Genomic DNA, 21,449 nt, shown 5'->3' with positions numbered 1-21,449 from the left:
ACCTTCTTTAATACATATTCTGTTCTTTGGAGCATTTTTTTTGTTGTTTCCAACTGCAAAAAAACGGCAATTGATAACATTGATCTGCTCAAGTTATCAGCGAAAAGAGAAATTGATTACTGCAGTTACTTCGATGGGTTGTGCTACTTTTCGCCGAACGTCGGTTCCCCGAATGTCGTTTGCCCGAATGCCGGTTCCCCGAAAAGTTTTTAGTACTCATAGTTGAAGTAACTTCTTACATTCCAGTACACGATACTGTAGTGTAGACCAGCTGAGGCGAAATACGCGTATTCGTCAAATTATACAAACTCAACAAACGGTTTTCACTTACTTAAAGGTAAACAGCTAGAAGATTTATTTTTGTAAATATTCTCCAAATGGTAAAAAGTTTCTAATAGAATTCTCCAAATGCTGATGGATTTCTTAAAATTGAATTTTATGACAATGTTAATAGTTGAATGAAGGCTCACATACCATTTAAGGATTATAAAATTTTGAATTTTTAAAAACTATTGTCAAAAACTGTCACGTAGGATAATGTGATTTAAAGTTAGGGAGAGTTGACTTTATCATAATTTTGCAACAATGATTCAAAAAACTGATGCGTCATTATTGTTGCTTGTTCTTCTAGAAAGGGGATAAAACCATACTTACTCTGAAGAGGGACGCTGATGCACATATTTGAAGGTAGCCAAAAAGACAAAGGTTTCATGCATGTAATTCGTTTAAAGAATCTTTGTAATCATTTAATAGAAGAAAAAAACAAAGATTTGTGGGATGGAACTTTTGAAAAAATCACACAATGTTTATTTTTTTTCTACAAATAATCAGGTATCAAATCATTCCCCTGCTAACTGCCTAATTGCCCCATTCCTCGAAAGCACCCATTATACATGCCACTATCAATTACAGGCGGAGAACAGCTTAATTTCGGGCTTCATCACACCTACAGCAATAGGATCGCCCAATCATTCATTCTAACCTTTCATCGTGCTTTTTTTTTTCGCGAACCTATCGAGCGATCCGATGAAAAGCGGCGTGCGTAAGCGGGTAGCCAAGAATCCCGCGGTGCGAATCGATCGTTCTAAGCAGCGAAGACGACGCCGACTACCGAGAGCAGCGACCACCCCCCTAGCCATATAAAACTGAACCCGTCAGTCAGAACGTCCGCAGATCAGTTCGGAGTCAGTAATCAGACGGTTTGCAGCAGCATCGATTGGCGGGTTCTAACAGGCTGGCGTTCGGTCGACTGCTTCGTAATAGTATCTAACCGCAAACAGTTTCGTGCTAGGAAAATCCTTTTTGCGTGCAATAAGGTCAGTGGTCGCAGTTGTTAGCCCGAAAGCCGCCACTTCGATGCGAACCGGTTGAACCTTGTTGATCTTGACAGTGATTTTCACGAGCACTTAGTGTCGTGAGTTGCGCGCGAAGAAGAGAGTGGACCAGTTTAACAGCGGAAACCAAGGGTTTCGGTAGTGAGAGTGAGAGTGAAAGAGAACTTAGAGGCCCGAGACACAATCAATCGATCATCATGCAGCTGTTGCACGTTGCCGGGTTGTTGCTGATATTGAACTTGGGGCTGAGTTACGCCTTTTTGGGTAAGTGTATGATCAGTGGGTCGATCGTAATGCGTGATGCGGGTTAAATTTAGCTTAACCTTTACAGTACTGGGTGCTGTTATCACAGTTTTATAATTCTCTAACTTCACCATCGTTTGACCTATTCTGGTGAATTCAGAAATAAAAGTAATTAAATAATGCAACGAACATTATCAAAATTCTTAAAAAATATATTGTGAAACAGTCAACTTTCCAAAACTCGATATTGAGTTAGTCAGATATCGAGCTATATAATCGAGTTAGGGAGATATCGAGTTATACAATACAAAACCAGTGGAAATACGTTCCAAGGGACCATCGAGGTAGCTATGATAACCAACTCGATTTCGAGATACAAAATATCGAGTAAGGGAGAGTTGGTTGTATTCAAGTGAATGTACGATTTGTTTCAATTAGGAGACTGTTGCACATGAATACAAGAAAAAATGAGTAATTTGTGAAGATCATCATCGAAATCTTCATGCATGCATCAAAACATAACTAATTTGTGTTTTTCATCTCAAAATTTTATAAAAATCGATCGAACGATGGTTAATTTAAAGAATTAAATCCTTTATGTCGACACCCAGTACTGCAAAGGTTAATTTATGATTCGTTTGGAGGATGGCATTTTAATGAAATGTTGATGGCTTGTTTGAATTGGGGAGAACAGCCATTAGAAATTTGCATATCACTGTCGTGGCCGTGATTACTGATCGGAAATGGATGAGTGTAGGAAGATAATTTCTGTGCCCAACGAATGGTAAGGTTGATACACGAGATCGTTAAGTAATGCTGCCACAACGAATTGCTGCTGTGCAATTTTATAGATCTATAACTTACTGCTGCGTGTAATTTTATTGTCTGGCTTAGATTGATTGTACATAAATAGCAAATTGTTATGCAGAAAGTATCGCAAAGTGACGTAGAAGAATGTCCAAATAAAAATTTGAAGGCAGACGTCACGAATATCTCAGCTCACAGCAATTCAATAGGAAAACCAATCTGATAAACGGTCGTCTGCGTCTTCTCCAGACTGTTAAACCGGAAAATACCGGGATGTATTCTTTGTTTATAAGTGGAATTTTAAGACTGACCAACGCTAATTTCCACTTCACGAAGTAGTTTTTTGTCGTATTGTATACTTTGGCGTCGTGGAATGTTAGTTTGGTGACACTACATTTTTATATTCAGAGTTTCGGGTAATAAATCGTTTGTATGGCATGTGTTTGAAAAAAGTTGCTGATTGTTCCCAATACTGTAAATTAATACTAATTGAGTCGTTTAACAATATCTCCATCAATGAGATCTGGAATTATTTTGGCTGAATTTAATTAAAACGGCTTTCAATAATAAGAGCTATATAAAACATAAACTCACTTAAGTTAAACTTTAATAAGATTAATATAAAAACTTATTCAGCCACCACAAGTCTGTGCTCAGTTGATCATTTTTTTGTACTGTAAATCGGGGTAACTTCTCTAGAAAAATATATTTATATTTCTAAAGTATGGTTTAAATAAAATAGCAATTCATGTTCAATAAACTTATTTAAATTTGATATTCTATACCCTATTGCAAATTTGAAATGTGTTCAAAATGTTTGTTTGAACGACGCGACGTTATGGTCGATGAATATACACACTTTTAAACGCTACACTATCGCTCAGTTTTCTTAAAGCAAAGGTTAAAAAATTTCTGAACGAGAAGATATTCTTTTGTTTGCAAGCTGTATGATGTCAAAAATACGTCAAGCTGTTTATTCTAAAGCTGACGTAACATTCTAAAAACTTAAAATTTGCATGTAGGCTTAGCAAAAGCAGGTTACATCTCCAAAAGTCGTAAATAATTTAATGCAAAACAAAACAACCTTTTAGAGAATAACTAAAAATCTGAATAAAATCATCATTAGACATATGTAACATTGAATGTATGTGGTGTTCATGGAACGCTTAGCGCCCATGAAAGGAATTGCAATTAGCGATGGGCAATTTAGAATCGATGTTCCGAAAATCGATTCTTTTGTTCCGATTAATTTATGTTTTGAATCGATGTTAGGAGCACTCTAAATCAAGTGAATCGATTTTCTTCATTCGATTTTTTGTTTCGATTCAAATGGATGAAATTTATAAGTATTTTTCAATGAGTTGATGAACCATTAACAAAGTTTTGAATCAGCATTGAAGTGCTTAATATCTGATTTTAAATTTCAAACGTTATTCGGTTAAAGGAAATTACAAATCATATGAAATTGCATTTTGTCTTATTTAAAGATATTGTTTTTATAAATGTTCATATGAACTTAAAAATCGAATCGATTCGAAAACATCGATTCAAATGATTCGATTAAATCGATGAATCGATTCGACATATCAAATTTGAATCGATTCAGTAATATCGATGTTGTGGTCAAATTTGCCCAACGCTAATTGCAATTAGGTTCCGAAGTGATCAAATTCTTAGCGTAGCTTTGCATAGCTCAGACTGACTACACATATCAATGGTCACTATTTAGTGCCTCTATTTATACAGGGTCAATAACGGCGCCGGCCACGTCCTTGTAGTCAGGTGGGATTCTGGGAAGGAATGTTATTATGTAACCTTTGCTATTTGGAGACCGTGTTTATCTCTGCATCTCCACAAAGGTTACTGGGAGGGATGTTTGTTATTGGGAAGGAACGTTGGGTCACAGGATTCATTTTGATGATTTCCAAGTAGAATGAAATAAACTTGAGGTTACGAACCATTTTAAGTTTATTGAACAAATAAGTAGCTAAACGCAACATTCCTACAACTATCAAGACGACTCATAAAAAAAGAAAAAAAAAATCGATTGGCTTGCCCATCATAGAACACTCCTATGCCGACACTTACAGTGGCAAACCATTAGACTATATACGTTTAAATGTGCAGTCATACATATTTTACGGATTTGAAATGAAGGCATGAAACGAGCTCACCAATTGATCCTTCATCTTTGATTGAGCCACAATCCATTTTCAGTTTCACTTAACGCATATAGACTAACTGAGAAAGAAATCACTCTGGAAACGCGAGAAAAATAACAATTTTGCTTTTCATGTAAAAAATCTCTCTGATGACACAAAACAAAAATACGAATTGCAGTTGATCCGGATTCCGTCGCTCGCCCACAAAGGAGCACCCAAACTTTTGCACGATACACCATACTGAGGGGTGAACCCAAACTTTTGCACGATGACTTGAATGACTGTTTCATTAATTTTATATAGTTTACAGATTTTTCCGCAAAAAGAATATAAAATTACGGTTTTAATGACACCTTGTTTTGAAAATTTGGTCGATCCAATGCCGAGGAAATTAGCCATGTTTTCTCAGTGTGTTTTTTGAAAAATGTCACAACTTTAAGTAAAAATGTAGTATACAAATTTCAATAAATGTTTTTGAAAAATACATACACAATAAGAATTACTCTTTGCCTTTCGAATGCGGCTTAGAGAGTTTCAATTGGTCGAGTAATCCCAGAGATATGGACTGAACACTTTTTTATGTTTTTCAGGGGTGAACCCAAACTTATGCACGGGAGTGTACATGGGTAGGAGACATTTTTTGCTGATCAGTTAAGTAGTGGTGATAAACAAAGGAAATTAATAATCAAATACCATTGGACAGGGTTATTTCCAGAAATAAACATGAGCCCTATGCTCTAAAATCAGAAGCAAGTTAGGGTGAAGTTTTAACCGACCATAAAAAGGACAAAAAAAAAGTAAAAGTGTGAATTAGTGGCAATGTTCGCAGGCACCTTATGTGTTAGGCAATCTAGTGTCAATGTTGCGGCGCTCATTTCAAAATCAGGCTTGGATTTTTTTCGTTCTTCAATGACGCGAATGTTCCAAATTGGCTAACTCTTAAACCTTTGGTAATTTTTATTATCACTGCGGCGGTATGTTGACATTTTCAGATATTCGAATTCCGTGGATTTTTTTCGCAGAGCACAATAATAACAACTTTATATGCGATCCATTATATCGTTGCGATATCGAACGTTAGGTTTAGGTTTATAGCTGCGAATATTAATTCATATTTAAATCATTTGTTTACGTTCAATGTTTTTTTTTGTGACTTCAAAGTTTTGCACGAAAATCTATCTTAATTGACAAAACATCCTTAGTAACAATAAAGGCTGAACAGTAAGAGTATGAGTAAGAGTGAGAATGTTGGCTGATTGATGGTGTATTTCTGTTTGCATTTGAGGTGCAAATTTCGACTACATGAGCTTCAAATGCGGTAAGACAAAACAATCGAAGGACACCTAGCAACGATTACTCATATCACCGCCAACCTAGCAAAGAAAAGCTATCTTTGACATCGGGTTGATTGTGGAAAATCTTACCGCATTTGGTGTTCCCGCATTTGATGTTTGCATTTCAAACGCACACAGAAATATATGGCTGACTATGGTGGAAGCGGAACACTTACATGCATAAGAGCACATTAAGTCCTCTTGTTCAGTAACACAATCATTACTGTATATCATGCTGAACAAAAGATTGTCTATTTAGGATATTTTCCTTTATTCAGTTATCCTAAAAGGCATTCATTTGAAGCTCTCTAAAATCATATTCAACCTTTTTACAAATACTGTATAGCCATCCATATTGCCATTTGCCATATCCACGGCATAAAAATTAACAAAGCAGGCTCTTTACTGATGCAAATAGCAAGTTTGATTGTAAACATGTGACGCCACTCCTATCGTACCATATACCTTCCGGACCACTAGATCATTTTTTTCGCATATTTGTTCGAGGAGGACAGGAATAACGCTTTCAAGTAGCTGTCAGTTTTCGGAATATATAACCTTCTTAATATTGTACATCGTGGCCATATCTATGAGTAGTGTATGATCTTTCGACTTTGGCGGGCGATGAGGACAGGACCAAACATGTCGCGCGTCGTGTCGCAGTGGAAAAGTGCCGCGATCGCTTAGTAGTGTTTGATCTATTGATCGCGTCACTTGCTCTTGCGTGAGCGAGCGATGAACATTTGCTCGGCGTATAATGCGATTATCGAATTATTTCGCGAATCCGGTTAGGCGTGATTATATCATGGATCACATCACCAAAAATTGGTAACTTCCAGATGTCTATAGGGTGTCGCAGAAAGTATGGGCACGACTTCACCATACTGCCATTTCAAGACTAGTGAAGATAAAAATCTGACTCACATGTTTGATAACTGTACTCAAAAAAAAAAAAAAAAAAATAGATTGCGGTTTTTTAATGAAGAATTTGATTGTCAATGTGTTGAGTACGTAACATTTATTTTAAGCATCTCTTATCAATCTTGCACAAATCGCGTTAGTTTTGAGTGACTTTGTTTTACAAAATTTGTGCTATGTCAGAAAGTGCGTATAATACAAATCAGAAACAAATATATTTATCAGCGACGATATGATAATTGATTGAATTATTATTAATTCAAATTGAAATTTTTAACCTAGGCATGCAAAATTGGTATTTGAACTAAAAATTCGATTCCAGCTCGGTCGATTTGAAAATAGTCAAAAAACAAATCCTTATATTTACTTTAAAACATGGTTAAATCAAAAATTAAAGTCGCCTATTCAAAAGACTAGATATTAAGCTTTCGTGAATCTGAAATGTATTATATTTATTACTATTTTAAACACCTGGAGATTTATAACTTCGTGATGTTGTCTTATGTTGAGAGAAAAATACGAGACTTTTCGAATTTTACCAGTTTTTCAAGTGTTCTCTTACAAAGCCAAATAATATGGATTCAACAGCCCTTAACTAAGTAAATAGCAGTATTTTGATGCTTGAGACAAAAAATGTGTTCCGCAGTGTAAGTAACAGAAAAATAGTGAACAAAGAAAATTAATGATCAGATATCTTCAAACCATAAACCACATAGGTACTCGAAAATCAGAGCTCAGCTAAGGTGAAGGGTCAACCGACCATAAAGTGGGCATTGAAGCGATGTGCGAAAGTGCGGGCATACATGCGTGTGTCAAAGCAACTGAGTATCATCAATAAAAATAACAACAACAAATTTATATGCGAACCGTTACGAAAGTTAGGTTTTGCAGGAAGTGTATCTTAATTGACAAGACGTGTTGCTTTCATGAATATTGTTCATGACTTAATTGTCCAATATTCAAATACAATCCAATTATAAATGACAGGTATTTAAATTGATGTTTTCATGGATTCGGTTATGATCTTGCATTTTCATGACACGTGTTGTGCCCGAAATTATAACTTTTTTTCCTGGCACACAGTTCCGCATTTTTCCGTGTCCAGATCATAATGCTAAAGATGTATTAAGATTTATTACTTTTTGATTTTACGTCCTTCTAAATTGAATTGTTGTTGAATATGAACTTATAAACAATCCAAAAATTAAACCCTGGATCTATAATTTTATAAAAGTAACATTTTACATAGAATTTGTTGTATTGCTTTTGAATCCAACTAAAATAAATAAATAAATAAAAATAATAAATAAAATCTCATCACGAGTTATTAGCATCATTACGATATATTTTGCGTGATAGACCCTACTGAACCGTATCTAAGGCTCCCAAAATCGCAGATGCTATTATTTGATTCACCCAAGCGACAACACAGGCAGGTCTTGCACTGCAACAATTCATAAGATGGGTAATGATCAGAGCCGTAGCGTGGCCTCACGGCGCCCTTGGCAAACATCCCTTTTGGCGCCCCTAAGTTAATTTCGTTTTCATGATTAAATGTGTGATTAAAGTTTTCGTGAAATAACCTTAGTAATCATGCTGCTGGAAATTTATGCATATAAACGGTGTACATAAATCTAGCAGTACTGTAAAACTACAGTTAAATGGGATAACATCAATGAGGCTCTAGCGAAGTCCTGTTCCACATTAAATCAACTTTAGTTGTAGTTAAACAATATTGCTAGCTACCGTCGTTGGGGGTGACAATGGGTCAAAAAGGGATATGTGCGATTTATTTTTTGAATAACTATCGCAATTTAACTCCAATAAACTTCAAATTTGGTGTGTATGTACTTTGATGCTTAGCTTAGCTTAGCTTAGACTGACTACACATATCAATGGTTGCTATTCCGTGATTGACCGAGGTCAGTGAAAATGCACAAAGAATCAACTAGAAGATCGGCTGGGATTGGCCAAAATCTTCTTCAGTGTGCATAATTCAGTGCCTCTATTTATACATGGTCAATAACGGCGCCGGCCACGTCCTTGCAGTCAGGTGGGATTGGGGGAAGGAATGTTAGTGTGTAACCTTTGCTATTTGGAGACCGTGTTTGCCTCTGCATCTCCACAAAGGTTACTGGGAGGGATGTTTGTTAATGGGGAGGATCGTTGGGTCACAGGATTCACTTTGATAAGCGATTAGACCATGATAAATAATTATTTGTGAGCTATAAATATGCTTATATGTAAATATAAAATTTTCTATTTGGTGTGAACAATATCTATGTAGAGAAAAATTATGCCGACACTTGAGTTGACGAACTTATCAAAGTTTGTTGAATAAAGTGAACCTTTCGCAAGTCTACACTCGTAGTGTCGAACCATTCAAAGTTTTTTTTTAATTACAAAAATAAAAGTAAAAGGAAAAAGGTGTTTTGAGTAAAAAAAATTTGACGTAAATAATTTATGAATCAGAGTTTATGTCGACACTCACAGTGACGAACATTTCATAGTTTGTTGAAAAATTATTAAAGATGCAATCATACATATTTTATAGATTAGAAATAGTAGCATGAAACGAGCTCACCAATTGATCCGTCATCCTTGAGCAGCAACAATCCACTTTCAGCTTCACTCGTTTGCTCGGCTATATGAAAACACACAGAGAAAATAGGCGCGCGTCCCGAGAGGGAAAACAACTGACGACTGCTCGGGCTTTCTTGACGCACTGCCAAGGAGCAAGCGTCAACGTCGAAAGATGAAAAAGAACTTATCGAACGCGGCACTTTTTCACTTTACTCGACCGATGCGCGACATGTTTGATCCTGCCCTCATCGCCGGCCCCCGCAGGAGCAAGCATCAAGGTCGAAGGATCAAACACAACTAAGCGATCACGCCACTTTTTCACTTTCACTCGACCGACGCGCGACATGTTTGATCCTGTCCTCATCGCCGGCCCCCGCAGGAGCAAGCGTCAAGGTCGAAGGATCAAACACAACTAAATGATCACGCCACTTTTTCACTTTCACTCGACCGACGCGCGACATGTTTGATCCTGCCCTCATCGCCGGCCCCCGCAGGAGCAAACGTCAAGGTCGAAGGATCAAACACAACTAAGCGATCACGCCACTTTTTCACTTTCACTCGACCGACGCGCGACATGTTTGATCCTGCCCTCATTGCCGGCCCCCGCAGGAGCAAGCATCAAGGTCGAAGGATCAAACACAACTCCAAATTTGGTGTGTATGTACTTTGATGGTACATTAACAACTGTTCAAAAAATTAACGACAAATATTTATTCACAGCGGCACCACAAGTGAATGAAAAATGACCCAATCTCACCCCATAGAGAGGGTGACATTGAGTCACTGTAATTGAAATAACTTGTTTTTGAGAATATGATTTCAAAACCATTCACAACTGAAAAATATTGACAAAAAACGATGCAAACAAGACAAAAAGATATCTAAGATATTTCACAAGTATGATAAACGCACTTAAAAGAAAGATTATACTGAAAATTGAAGAGCTATGAGGAAAAATATGTAAACCCAACATTTATCGTCAAGTTTACATAAATTTTCTTGGTTTTTCCCTCAAATTGTCTTCAAAGTCTCATCCCCATAGCTATAAAGCCCATTCAGTTTCCCCAAAGGTGTACTGAAACAGTGATTATTTTAAACCTTCGCAAATAGTTAAATTTCGGTGCGACATTCCTCGATCAATAAATTTCAGGCAGAAGTTGACGTCATAATCCCAGTATTTCAGCGATTGAACTCATTTGTACTTCCGTGAGATGTTTCTATAATATGAAAACACTGATAAATAATCAAATTAAAAAAAAAAAACACCCTTTTGATAAAAAATTACGATGTTGCTGCGCACGAAACACAGTTGCTGGTTTGAGAAGTTGTCAAAATGCGTTGTATTGTTATTCAATGCACGGAATACTCAAGTAGACTTGTTTGATGTTTCAGAGATGCTGTATTTAGAAAGAATAAACACATCTTAATGAAAAAAGAGAACACCCGGCACCGTAAAATGTCAAAAAAGTGGACTTGGAATTTCATTTACTATCGTTCTTGCTTAACCCAATCTCACCCCCATTTTCAATGTTTTAGACATCGTACCGAACAAAATGATTTTTTTGTGGAAAAATAAAACAGATTCCGGAAAATACCTGTGATGTGTAAAGAAAAGACTTTCAACATTCTACTAATACAACGATAGAGGCTAGAGTACATGCGTGAAACTTTGTACAGGAGAAATTTAATGTTGTAAATTTTATCTAGTTTCAACATGCAAGTTTATTGATGTAGTATACAAAAACTACTATTTCTAAAAATGTATATTGTTATGAATTATGTGTTATAGTATGTTCCCTAACATATTAATTATTAATTTTAGTAATATCAGCGTTATTAGCTGAAATATTTCACAAAACATATTTTTCCGTTTTGACCCAATCTCACCTCCTAGACCCATTGTCACCCCCATCGACCTAAAATGTTTAATGAAATCTTATTTTTATTTAATAATACGAAAGAGCATGTAACTGGAACAGCAATTTTTCCCGCTCAAATAACGGCTATATCATATTCAAACTTTAATTTCAAAAATGGGTCCATGAATGAACCTTGTCACTTTTGCTCATGTTTGACGTTTGCTTAGTCGACAAAAACACCACAGGGTTTTTAGTTTTGACACTGGGGTTGTTCCTATCTGACATTTCGGAACGGACAGGCAAAACAAAAAACACCCAAAATTTGAGTTTAAGCCAAGGGGTGTGACAAAATTGTAAATAACATAGAAAAAATGTTTTTTGGACTCAAACAAACGAAAAACATTAAAAAGTTGAGTAAACATGTGTTTGCGACCAAAACTTAAGCGTTTGGCACTTAAATTTGGACAGGGCTTTAGGACCCTATTGACATTGAAACATTTTTTTTAATTCTAGGACATCAACTGTATTAAATTATTATGATCGTAGCAAACCATGCGCGCGGGCGGCTGCGTTTTGAATTTTGTGTCATGTTTACTTCGTCCCGCGTTCTTCTTTTTTTTTAATTCGGCTGGTGAAGAATTTGATTCGGCGGATGGCGCTATGCCACGTGCAAATGTGGATAACTTGGAAACATGTTGTTAAAGTGATAAAAGTGTTTTTTTTTTCATTTGAAAGATTATATCTGAAGTTTGTTCTAAGTGTGCTAAGCTTTTAACTAATCCCACTAATGGTTCGGCCAGTGCTACGCCACCCGGATAGTTTTTGTTTGCTTTTGTGATAACGTAAGACGAGAAAGCATGAACTCGTTCTGCGTGATTTTGTTTATCTCCTGTGTGTGTTAAACGAGTTGATTCAAAAACTGAATGTGGCTCGTGAATGCTCGGTTCAAGATGATGGATTATGAACTGCAGTTTTTTGTCGGTTTTCGTTCGGTGCGTGCGTATCCTATGGCACTACTCTTTCCATTAACATTCCATAACATCCCGTTACAGCTATGAGAGGTCGTAGAGTTCTCTGCATCTTGCTTAAGTAGGTGTTCAATCAAGCATCCTTTACCATTCCCCAGCTTTCGCAAAGACGTGGCCAGGAAAGCTCTCGATTATTAGAGGATGCGTCAATCTTCTTTAATAGTTAGAGATTAGTTCCAAGTTTCTGACCTTGGTAACGGACGGGAAGGAAGTAACCCTCATACAATGCTCTAGGACAGTACCACCTACGAATTTGTGCGAAATGTTTAATGCTATTGCTAATCTACTATATTAAATTATTATCGAAATTCACTAATAACATCATATTGCGACTGAAGTATTTTTAATTTAGAGTACATTAACATATTGTGTAAATGTAAATAGAAGGTGTTCAAGACATTTATTCTTGAGAACAGTCTGAGAATATCGAAGAGACGTTTTGAAGAAATGTATAAGAAAATTAATGATCATGAGACGAATCTGCACAAACAACTGAGCATAGCATTCAACAAATTGTTTTTAAAATCATTGAACCGTTTATTTTGTTTCTTTATTTTTAAATTTCGTCATTACAATGTGCTTACTACATTTTCACATGTTTTTTTAAACAAAATTTTATAATGATTTTACTAAACAACTCCCCCAGAAATTTTGTTTGTTGTTTAATTGGCAAGAGTCTTCTAATAAATAGAAGCCAATTCATGATATCCTTTGGATAAAGTGTAAAAAAATAAAAAGTTTTTTCCGTTATTTTCGTAGAATCAATGGTAGAAAATTTATGTTTCATCAAGATTTCGTTAAGAAGCTTAATTTCTAAATAGTAACATTGAGTAATGGAAAATTGTTTTTATTATTTATTAAAAATCGTTTGGAAACAAGCGCAGAATTCGCTACAAATTTCAAAGCACTGCCTTGTTAGAGCGATACTCGCGCGAGTAAATCACTAAATTAGGATTGCAACTGTTCTACAACCCCCAACATTTTCCCTTCTTAGGGTTGGATTTCAGAAATGATATTGTAATGTGATCTAACATTGTACTAAAGTGCTAAATCATCTCCAGGATATTCGAAAAACAAATTTGTCAGAGAGTGTAAAAATGTTCATTACAGGAAAAAATCATTTCATTCTTTTTTATTCATGTTTTCTGAAATTCTCTGAAAATGTAAAGATTTTGTTAGATTTTTTTCCCAAGTTTAGACTTTTTGAATATTTTGCCCAGCCGTTAAGAAATTCGGCCTGTTCAGGATTCTCTGTAACCGTATCCTTAAAACTCTGTACCGTATCCTTAAAACTCAGTGAATGGTTCTGTGAGTTTCTTCCAGGATTTTGCTAGAATTCAACCGGTGAATCGGAAAGATTGTGTTTAAAAAAAAAATGGCTGTTATGCAATACGCATACGAAAAATCGGCTTCATCCTTTGAGCAATTGCTGAGAAATTGACGTGAAGGTAAGTGGATGGCAGCGTTTTATAGAAGACCTGACTAAAATCTTTGAAAACGATTTAGGAATTTTTAAAATTTTTCATTTTCACGTTAAGGAATTTCTTTTGAAATTTTGACTTTGAAAAATTTGAAAAATTAACCAAATCTGTGACGCAGTTTGGCGCCCCCCCCCCCCCCAAAGGCTGGCGCCCTTGGCGGATGCCAACCTGGCCATCCGCAAGCTACGGCACTGGTAATGATATACATTTCTGTTACCAGATTAATTCTTACTGTATTAAGTACAGTGGTTCTGAAGTATGTTTGCAATTGTAATATGAAATATCACATTTTCAGTAACTTTGAAATACATGTATAGTAGGTTGCGGCTTATTTTTCAAAAGTTGCAAAAGTTTCAAAATCGGTGGAAAAATAACAAAGTTATATGTACTTCACTGAAGGTCATTTTCATAACCTGAAAATTCACCTTCAAGGCCACCTCTAAATGTTAATATTTTTGGCTCAGATTATGAGGTTTCTCTTTCAATGTGATTTGAATTCAGTAGAGCACACGAATTTTTGGTTTTGAGAACTTTTGAAAAATAAGCCGCACCCTAATGTATAGGTACCCAACCAGAAGACTACAACTGATTGCTGTTTTTCTTCTTTTTCTTCTTGGCATTAACGTCCTCACTTAGACAGAGACTGATTCTCAGCGTAGTGTTCTTATGAGCACTTCCACAGTTATTAACTGAGAGCTTTCTTTGCCAAAGTTGCCATTTTCGCATTCGTATATCGTGTGGCAATATTAAATTTAATTTTTCTGTAAGCAAACATGCACCATTTATATTTTTTCCTAAAATTTGTATACACGAAGACTCATAAAGGATGGGAATACAGCTTGAATTTTCAAAAATGGCACTGGCATCTTGCCGCATAACCCATCTTGCCCTTAAATACAATTAAAACCCCCCCGAAGTAAATCACTTTCCTCTGATTATATCCAACTATAATGCAAATATTAGTGATACATTAGTGAACCTAAACCTATAATCACCAGTCGAGATGATTACAAAGTCAGCTAATTTCGTACTTAAAAAGCCCATCATTGTTCCCCACAAAATTGTTATCATTTGCTCACAGCAAACACACATCTCATCTCGCAGTGCACGCTTTGCCGTCTGACACGGGGCTAATTGATGTACCTAGAACCTAAACGCAAATTAATGACGGAAGCATCTAAATGAGGTGGTTGCGTCGAGTAGCTCGCGTGAAAATCACGCCTAATCTTAGCCGGATGCTTAACCTGTCGGTCAGCTTGAATGAAGACTTCAACTCATCAACCTATAGGTTATACGTGAGAGATAGGGTGTCCCAAGATTTCACTTTGTTGGAAAACTTTGGGGCTTGACATCAAAATGGTCGCGAAGGATGTTACAAACTAACTTTAGCAAGGGAGGAACTGTGAGGGATGACAAGTAGAGGTGCTCCTTATTTTCGCATCACTTGTAAAAAAAAGCCATTGGAAACCAAACATGGAGCTTGTTGTTACCGAGCAAACGAGTGGATTTACACGTTATTCAATAATGCTACGATGAAGTTTTCATCCTGGTCCATTCATTTACTAAGAAACAAAGAGCTATACACTTGGTTACCAATGGCTTTTAGGGCGAGATCACACATTTTGCGAGAATTCTATGATATGATGACAAAAGAGTGACATTTCTGTCCTCAGTGAATATTGAATAATATCTCTAAATCGTATATATCTTGAACAATATTGTCCCTTACAAAATTTCACAATTTTCCAGTTTTATATATTTTAAGTTTGATATCCACTTTTGATAACTTAAATAATAATGGAAAACTAGTCCAGGGCTAAAAATCTCGTAAATAAAGATAGAAAAAAGAAGCTACTAAAAATCATGGTTTTCGAATATTTAAAAACTCATTGTGCAAAATTTTCTCATGTTTCCAAAAAAAATTATAGATATCAAAAAACACAACTAATACTATTACCTAAAACTAATACTTGAGCTCAAGAAATATCGATCGCGAAAACCGGATTTTTTTTTAAACCTAAAAATATCACTCGTACAAAAGTTTGTCAAGCCCACAACTTTTCTGTAAAACTTTAGTACACCCTAGTATGCACTTGTTCAGGCCAGGTAAAAATAGCACCTGGTCAGTGCGGAATACTCGGTAATGACGATGACGAAGAGAGCACACAATTATCTACTTGTAGGCGGTATCGCGTGTTGTATCGAAGCTTTAAACATCGAAACGGTATTATCATTCAACCGAACCCAAACTGTTATACAACGTGTTATTTTTCAATTTGAGGACTATCAACAACCTAGAATTAATTCGACGTTCTTTTGTTTCACAATCCCATTATAGAACCCGTCCTGTCGGTGTGCAAAAGGAAAGATCCCAATGTAGACAAATGCATCACGGACATTGTCGAGCGGATACGACCCAACATTGCCAGCGGAAGCTACGGCTCCGATAACCTACACCCCAAGCTGGAACCGGTGGTCATCGAAAGGATCAGCATCGAGCGTGGACCCTCGTTCTCTGCGAACTTCTCCAAACTCTCCATCGGTGGTGCGTCACAATTCATCATCAAGAAGCTCAAGTATGATTTGGATTATAGTTTTTCTGGGGATGTTATACACTGATAGATGGTTTTGTTTTAGAACTGATCTGGCAAAGCAGCACATCAATGTGAGTGTCATCATCCCATCGCTCGATGTCTCCGGAAAGTATTCTCTGAACATGAACATTTTGGTTCTGCGCATTGCCGGAAAGGGAGACATCAAGGCCGTTCTGAGTGAGTATTTCTGGATTGGTTAATGAATGCCATTTATATAAACACAAACGATCATAATAGTTATTGGATTTTTTCAAATTGTAGCTACGAGCTGTGAAAATATATCTCATCTGATTTGTACCGAGATGAGCCAGCCTCGGGCTGCAAATCTCGTTAATAAAGATAATAATAATAATAATCTCATCTGATTTGATCGATAAATATATAGCGATCCACTCTAATAAACATTTAAGGGGGTAAGATCCGTTATTGATTTCGAATTTTTCAAAAGCATTTTTTTAGTTTATAATTAAGAAAATTTACAGGAAAAAGGGGTTCACTGTATTCTATTCTCCAACCGAAACACAGTGAACACAGTTTTGGATAGAAAAGCTGCTTTTGAAGTTTCAATGATGACGACGATTACAATGACGGAGCGTTGAACGTTAAGAGGAATAAGAGTTGCACAAACCAATTTCAGTAATGTTTCGACTGTTATGGGTAATGTTTTTCAACATCCAACCATATGAACAACGGGTCGTTAAGAATGTTTACCGTTCCAAGACTCGTCATTTCTCATATACATTTTGAATGAGAACAGCAAAAGAAACATATCTAGTAAGGTTGAAAATTACACATTCGGTGAGTTGAAACTATAGTTGGAGTTTGATTCTACAATAACAAGAAACATTTGTTGACATTGGGATTTGTCTTGATTTATTTAGAAAATTATAAAGTAATAAATGGCTTGAACTTGAATCATTATTGAAAACGGGATGTTGAGCTAATGCTGGGACACATATTCGTTCTTGCGGTCTTTTCTGGAACCGCATCGGCGGATTGAATATTCACAGCCGCTACTGATACTGCTTCAGATTGTACTTTTCGTAATATTACCCCGTGTAATCGCTCTCCATTCCTGCATCCGATGCTGGTGGTCATGGATGGTGCCGGGATATGTCGATCTTTTGTTTCCGAAACTGTCGGGTGTTGATATTTGTTTTGGCTGTGAAACAAGTTGTTGGGGGAGACAATTAGTGTATGTTTTAAGGCCGCACGGGACGTCATCATAATCACCCTATCATTTAAAGAAGCAAATCCCAAGAACCACTCCATATATCGATGCGAAAAATGTATCACTATGATTCTATATATGTAGTGCACAACCCAATACATTTTTAGCTTCATCGGTTCACTAAAACTTGAGATTTGCTTTCACAAGTGATGATGATAATTGTTAGAGTGAGACAAAAGATAGGGAAAATAACACGGTCTCCCTTGTCACCTTAAGCACTTTCAAATTGAACTTACCAATACTGCGATTGTATTGAGCGGTACACTATCCTAGATTATGTTTAGAACAGTTAATTGGCGATAAATACTTTTCTGGAGTTTAACATTGCGACAAAATGCGAGGCGATTAAAAGCAGCTGCTCAGCAGTAAACCACAGATGATGTAGTTTGAAAATAGTGTTAAATGGTGGATACATTTCAAAATGTTTGGATACCTTACCAGAATATTTGTAAACTATAATCGATAATGTAACAGGCGTACTTGATGTCTGAGTGTGGTTTTACCGTAATCGGGAGAATGCATGAGGACCATAATTGAAATAGGTAACCATTTGCATTACGTTCAGGAAATATTTGTCTATTTTAGAGAATAGTAGTTTTCTATGCGGGATGTAATCAACTTATAATTTCAATTTGTAAAATAAACAAAAATGTTCAAAGAGAATCTAAAAGTATATTGAGTACCTCTTCATTCCGCCCAAATTGCGTTATCTTTTGACAGATATGCGTGTTTCGACCACCAATTGTAGCCTTCTTCAGTGTCAGTTACTCGCGTAATGATCAAAATGACTATACTTATTTTCGACAATAAAAAGCCCGTTATCACTCGGGATAACATTGATCGGAAAATCTCGCATTTAGTATCACACTGGCGTATCTGTATTGATCGACTTCTCTTCGTTAATTGCATCTTTTGATTATTACCCGATATTGAATCGATTTTTGTAACATTTTACGATGCTGCATGATGAAGAACGATAAGTATTCTCTACCAATGATCAGGAAGAAATGGTCAGGAAATTTTCTACAGTGATCTCCACGGTAGACACAACAAGGTAGGCTATTCCCACGTGTAAACTACGGTTTTCAATCACAACATGTGTCGTCATTCCTATCATCAAGCATGAGGCTTACAGGATAGTAAAATAGAGCACGCCTTGCTTTCTTTTGCACCCGTTCGAGTTTGCGATAGGAATGACGTCATTGCCAAACGTCATTTTTCGGAGTATAATACCTTGCTTCTTTTAACCGTGATGATCTCCGTTTGAATTGACATTTCTTTTCAACTGCGTACTGCGATCAAAGAAAAATGCCTTTCTTGAGAATTTCTTGCAAAAAATTTCACACGCATCGAGATAGGTATATTTTTTGCAGAGAAATTATCAAGCATGTCCGATTTCAACGCTTATCTGTCTCAAATTTCCCTAGCGTGCATTTTTCAGCTAGCTCGGGGGGATTGAAAGAAGTGAATGTGCTTCGCTTTGTCTCGCACAAGCACTGGTTGTCTCCTGCACCTTGCTTTGTGATACTCGCAAAAAATGGGAGACGCACATTATATTTCGGAGTTGAACGCATGTTATTCTTGCATCTTGCTGGAGTTTTCAGACGTTCCCTGATGGTGCTTCTTTCTTATATTCATATGTTGACAAAAATTAAGATTGTTGTTAAAAAAAATGTTTGGTTTTATTTTTCAACTTTTTTAAACAATTATTCGCACGTTTATGGATGACATTACCATAGATGGTTCTATTCCGTTAGACTAAATACCGTTAAGCCGAATGTCTAAAGGCCGATAGTTATAATGAACCGTAAGGTCGAATGGGCAACTAACAGGGATACATCAGGATAATCTGTATTACCTAGAAGCCCACAACATCCACTGTGAAATATAACTGGAAAGAACAGCCTTTGATTAGAAGAAGAAAAAACACTGATGAATGTGTTGGCTTTTTATCAAATGTTATTTAGGCCTAAAAAAATAAAATTTACAGGTTAATCGCTTTTATTATTTTTGAAATTTAATTTTGAATAATCAATCATGTAGCAAATGCCAATTGAAAACCTGTTCATTATTATCAAAGGAACAATTATAATGTACTTTAGTTTCATACGAATGTTATGTGATTTTCATAAGGAACTCTATCTATCTGAATTCTAAATAAGAGCTATATGTAAAGCATTATGGAAAAAAATAATATAAGTTTTTGTAATGAATTGAACATGAATAAAATGAAGGCTACTTTATAAAATTCTGCATTTTTCATAATAAGTCGACAATTTCACTGAACTGAAAATACTCACGTAAATTTTAACAGCGGAATCGTTTTCGGCGATGCCATTTTAAGCAAAAATTGTATGTTTCTTGCTTATGTCATTTGTAGAACTCATGTGAGACATGGAGGCAACGAGTGAATTTGGCACCGTTCAATCGTCACATTAGTGAACCAATGCACTAGACTGGCCCTAAAACAAAAAAGTTGTAAAACTAAACGGGGCACCCTCTAGATATGTACCTTAGGGTAAGAAAAAAGTTCTCTCAAAATTTCATCTCAATTGATTGCGTCACCAGCTGGCGCATTCAATTAGAAGTTTGTATGGGATATTCGTTTCAAATGTATTGAAAATTGACCCTTTGTCACTGTTTTGTTCTGCATACTAGTTGACCATGTTCAATTGGGCCCAGAATGGAAAATACACTAGTTGATACCTTAATGAACATAATTGCAGAAAGTTGTATCTGGATTTAAAGTCATTTTCATTAACATTTTAGTTGTTGAAAGTTGGGATAACATCAGAACTCCCGTGCAATCACTTATATCTATGTGCCTTGCGCAGCAGCTCGTCCAGCGTCATAGGTGGCTATGATGCGCCTAGTGGTAACCTGAGAGAGACTCGCGAAGAGGAAAAATATCAACGTCATATGCAGCCCAGATTCCCCTCTCACGAAACGTCAAATGCAGCCCACCGTTTTTATGGCTGAAAAAGTGAAAAGTATTGTGTTCAAAGTAAACTGTTATTAAAACCCTCAGTCGGCGGAGCAGTTTTTTCCAAAGTTGATGATAAATCTAAGCAGAAGATTAATTATTTCAAATGTCTGCTACGTTTGCTGGCATGAAATTTCACTCAAATGGCTATTTATGATTCGATGTGATGCAAACTTAATGATTTTTTGCTGAGAGGTTCATGTGAGGATTTGAACAGCATGCGCATAATTGGTATGCGCATGCGCATAAATGGTATGCACAAAGTGGAATAAGAAAAAAACTCAGCAATCACAGAAAAAGAAGACCGTCTTCGCGAGTCTCGTCTCAGGTGGTAACCATCATGCTATGTTGGAGAAACACAGAGGAGTATTGCAGATCTACTTCAAATAGGTAAATCACCAACTTTATCAATTTTAATCATGATATAACCTTCTACAATATTGTTTGCTATGGTATAAAGAAGTGTTTTTGACATTCTGAGTTCAAATGCACGCGATCAACAATTTTCCTGAACCAAACTGTAGATGATGTACTGTTTCCCATATATTTCAGCTGGAAATCCCATATTAACTTCAATTCAAATGCGCCAGCTCATGAAACGACCTAATGAGCTGAAATTTTCAGGAAGTCTTCCTTCAATCCTAAGGAATTATTCTGGGGGGTGCCCCGTGAAATTATACAACTTTATTTTTCTTCCATACTGAGCTGGGCCAGTCTACCAATGCACGGGTCCACGGTGTACTAAAATTAAGAAGGTGATATACTCCGAAAACTGACAGCTACTTGACGATGTCATTCCTATCCACCTCGAACAAATTTGCGAAAAAAAGGATCTAGTGGCCCGGAAGGTAAATGGTACAATAGGAGTGACGTCACATGTTTACAGTGAAAC

The 21,449-nt window shown here is 36.4% G+C and overlaps 1 protein-coding gene and 2 long non-coding RNA genes across 3 annotated transcripts in view; 1 reads left to right on the top strand and 2 right to left on the bottom strand.

The window, feature by feature from the left end:
- Window positions 1–1,156: 1,156 nt before the first annotated feature.
- The window catches only part of LOC5569806, a 31,095-nt gene continuing 10,802 nt past the window's right edge, over window positions 1,157–21,449 (top strand). Inside the window, exons 1-3 of the mRNA XM_011495103.2 lie at window positions 1,157–1,598; window positions 16,088–16,325; window positions 16,387–16,520. Of these exons, the coding sequence (XP_011493405.1) occupies window positions 1,532–1,598; window positions 16,088–16,325; window positions 16,387–16,520 (439 nt within the window). The 5' untranslated portion in view covers window positions 1,157–1,531. The remainder of the gene's footprint in view (window positions 1,599–16,087; window positions 16,326–16,386; window positions 16,521–21,449) is intronic.
- On the bottom strand, window positions 17,019–18,695 carry LOC110677165. Its single transcript, XR_002500996.1, has 2 exons — window positions 17,811–18,695; window positions 17,019–17,505 (listed from the first exon to the last, which is right to left on the bottom strand). It is a non-coding gene; the product is annotated as an uncharacterized LOC110677165 (long non-coding RNA).
- On the bottom strand, window positions 19,547–20,979 carry LOC110677166. The gene is made up of 2 exons (XR_002500997.1): window positions 20,894–20,979; window positions 19,547–20,454 (listed from the first exon to the last, which is right to left on the bottom strand). It is a non-coding gene; the product is annotated as an uncharacterized LOC110677166 (long non-coding RNA).

This window comes from Aedes aegypti, chromosome 2 (genome assembly GCF_002204515.2).
Source record: "Aedes aegypti strain LVP_AGWG chromosome 2, AaegL5.0 Primary Assembly, whole genome shotgun sequence".
Classification (NCBI taxonomy): domain Eukaryota; kingdom Metazoa; phylum Arthropoda; class Insecta; order Diptera; family Culicidae; genus Aedes; species Aedes aegypti.
Note: the sequence above shows the minus strand (reverse complement) of the source record. Positions and strands in the feature narration are given on the sequence as shown.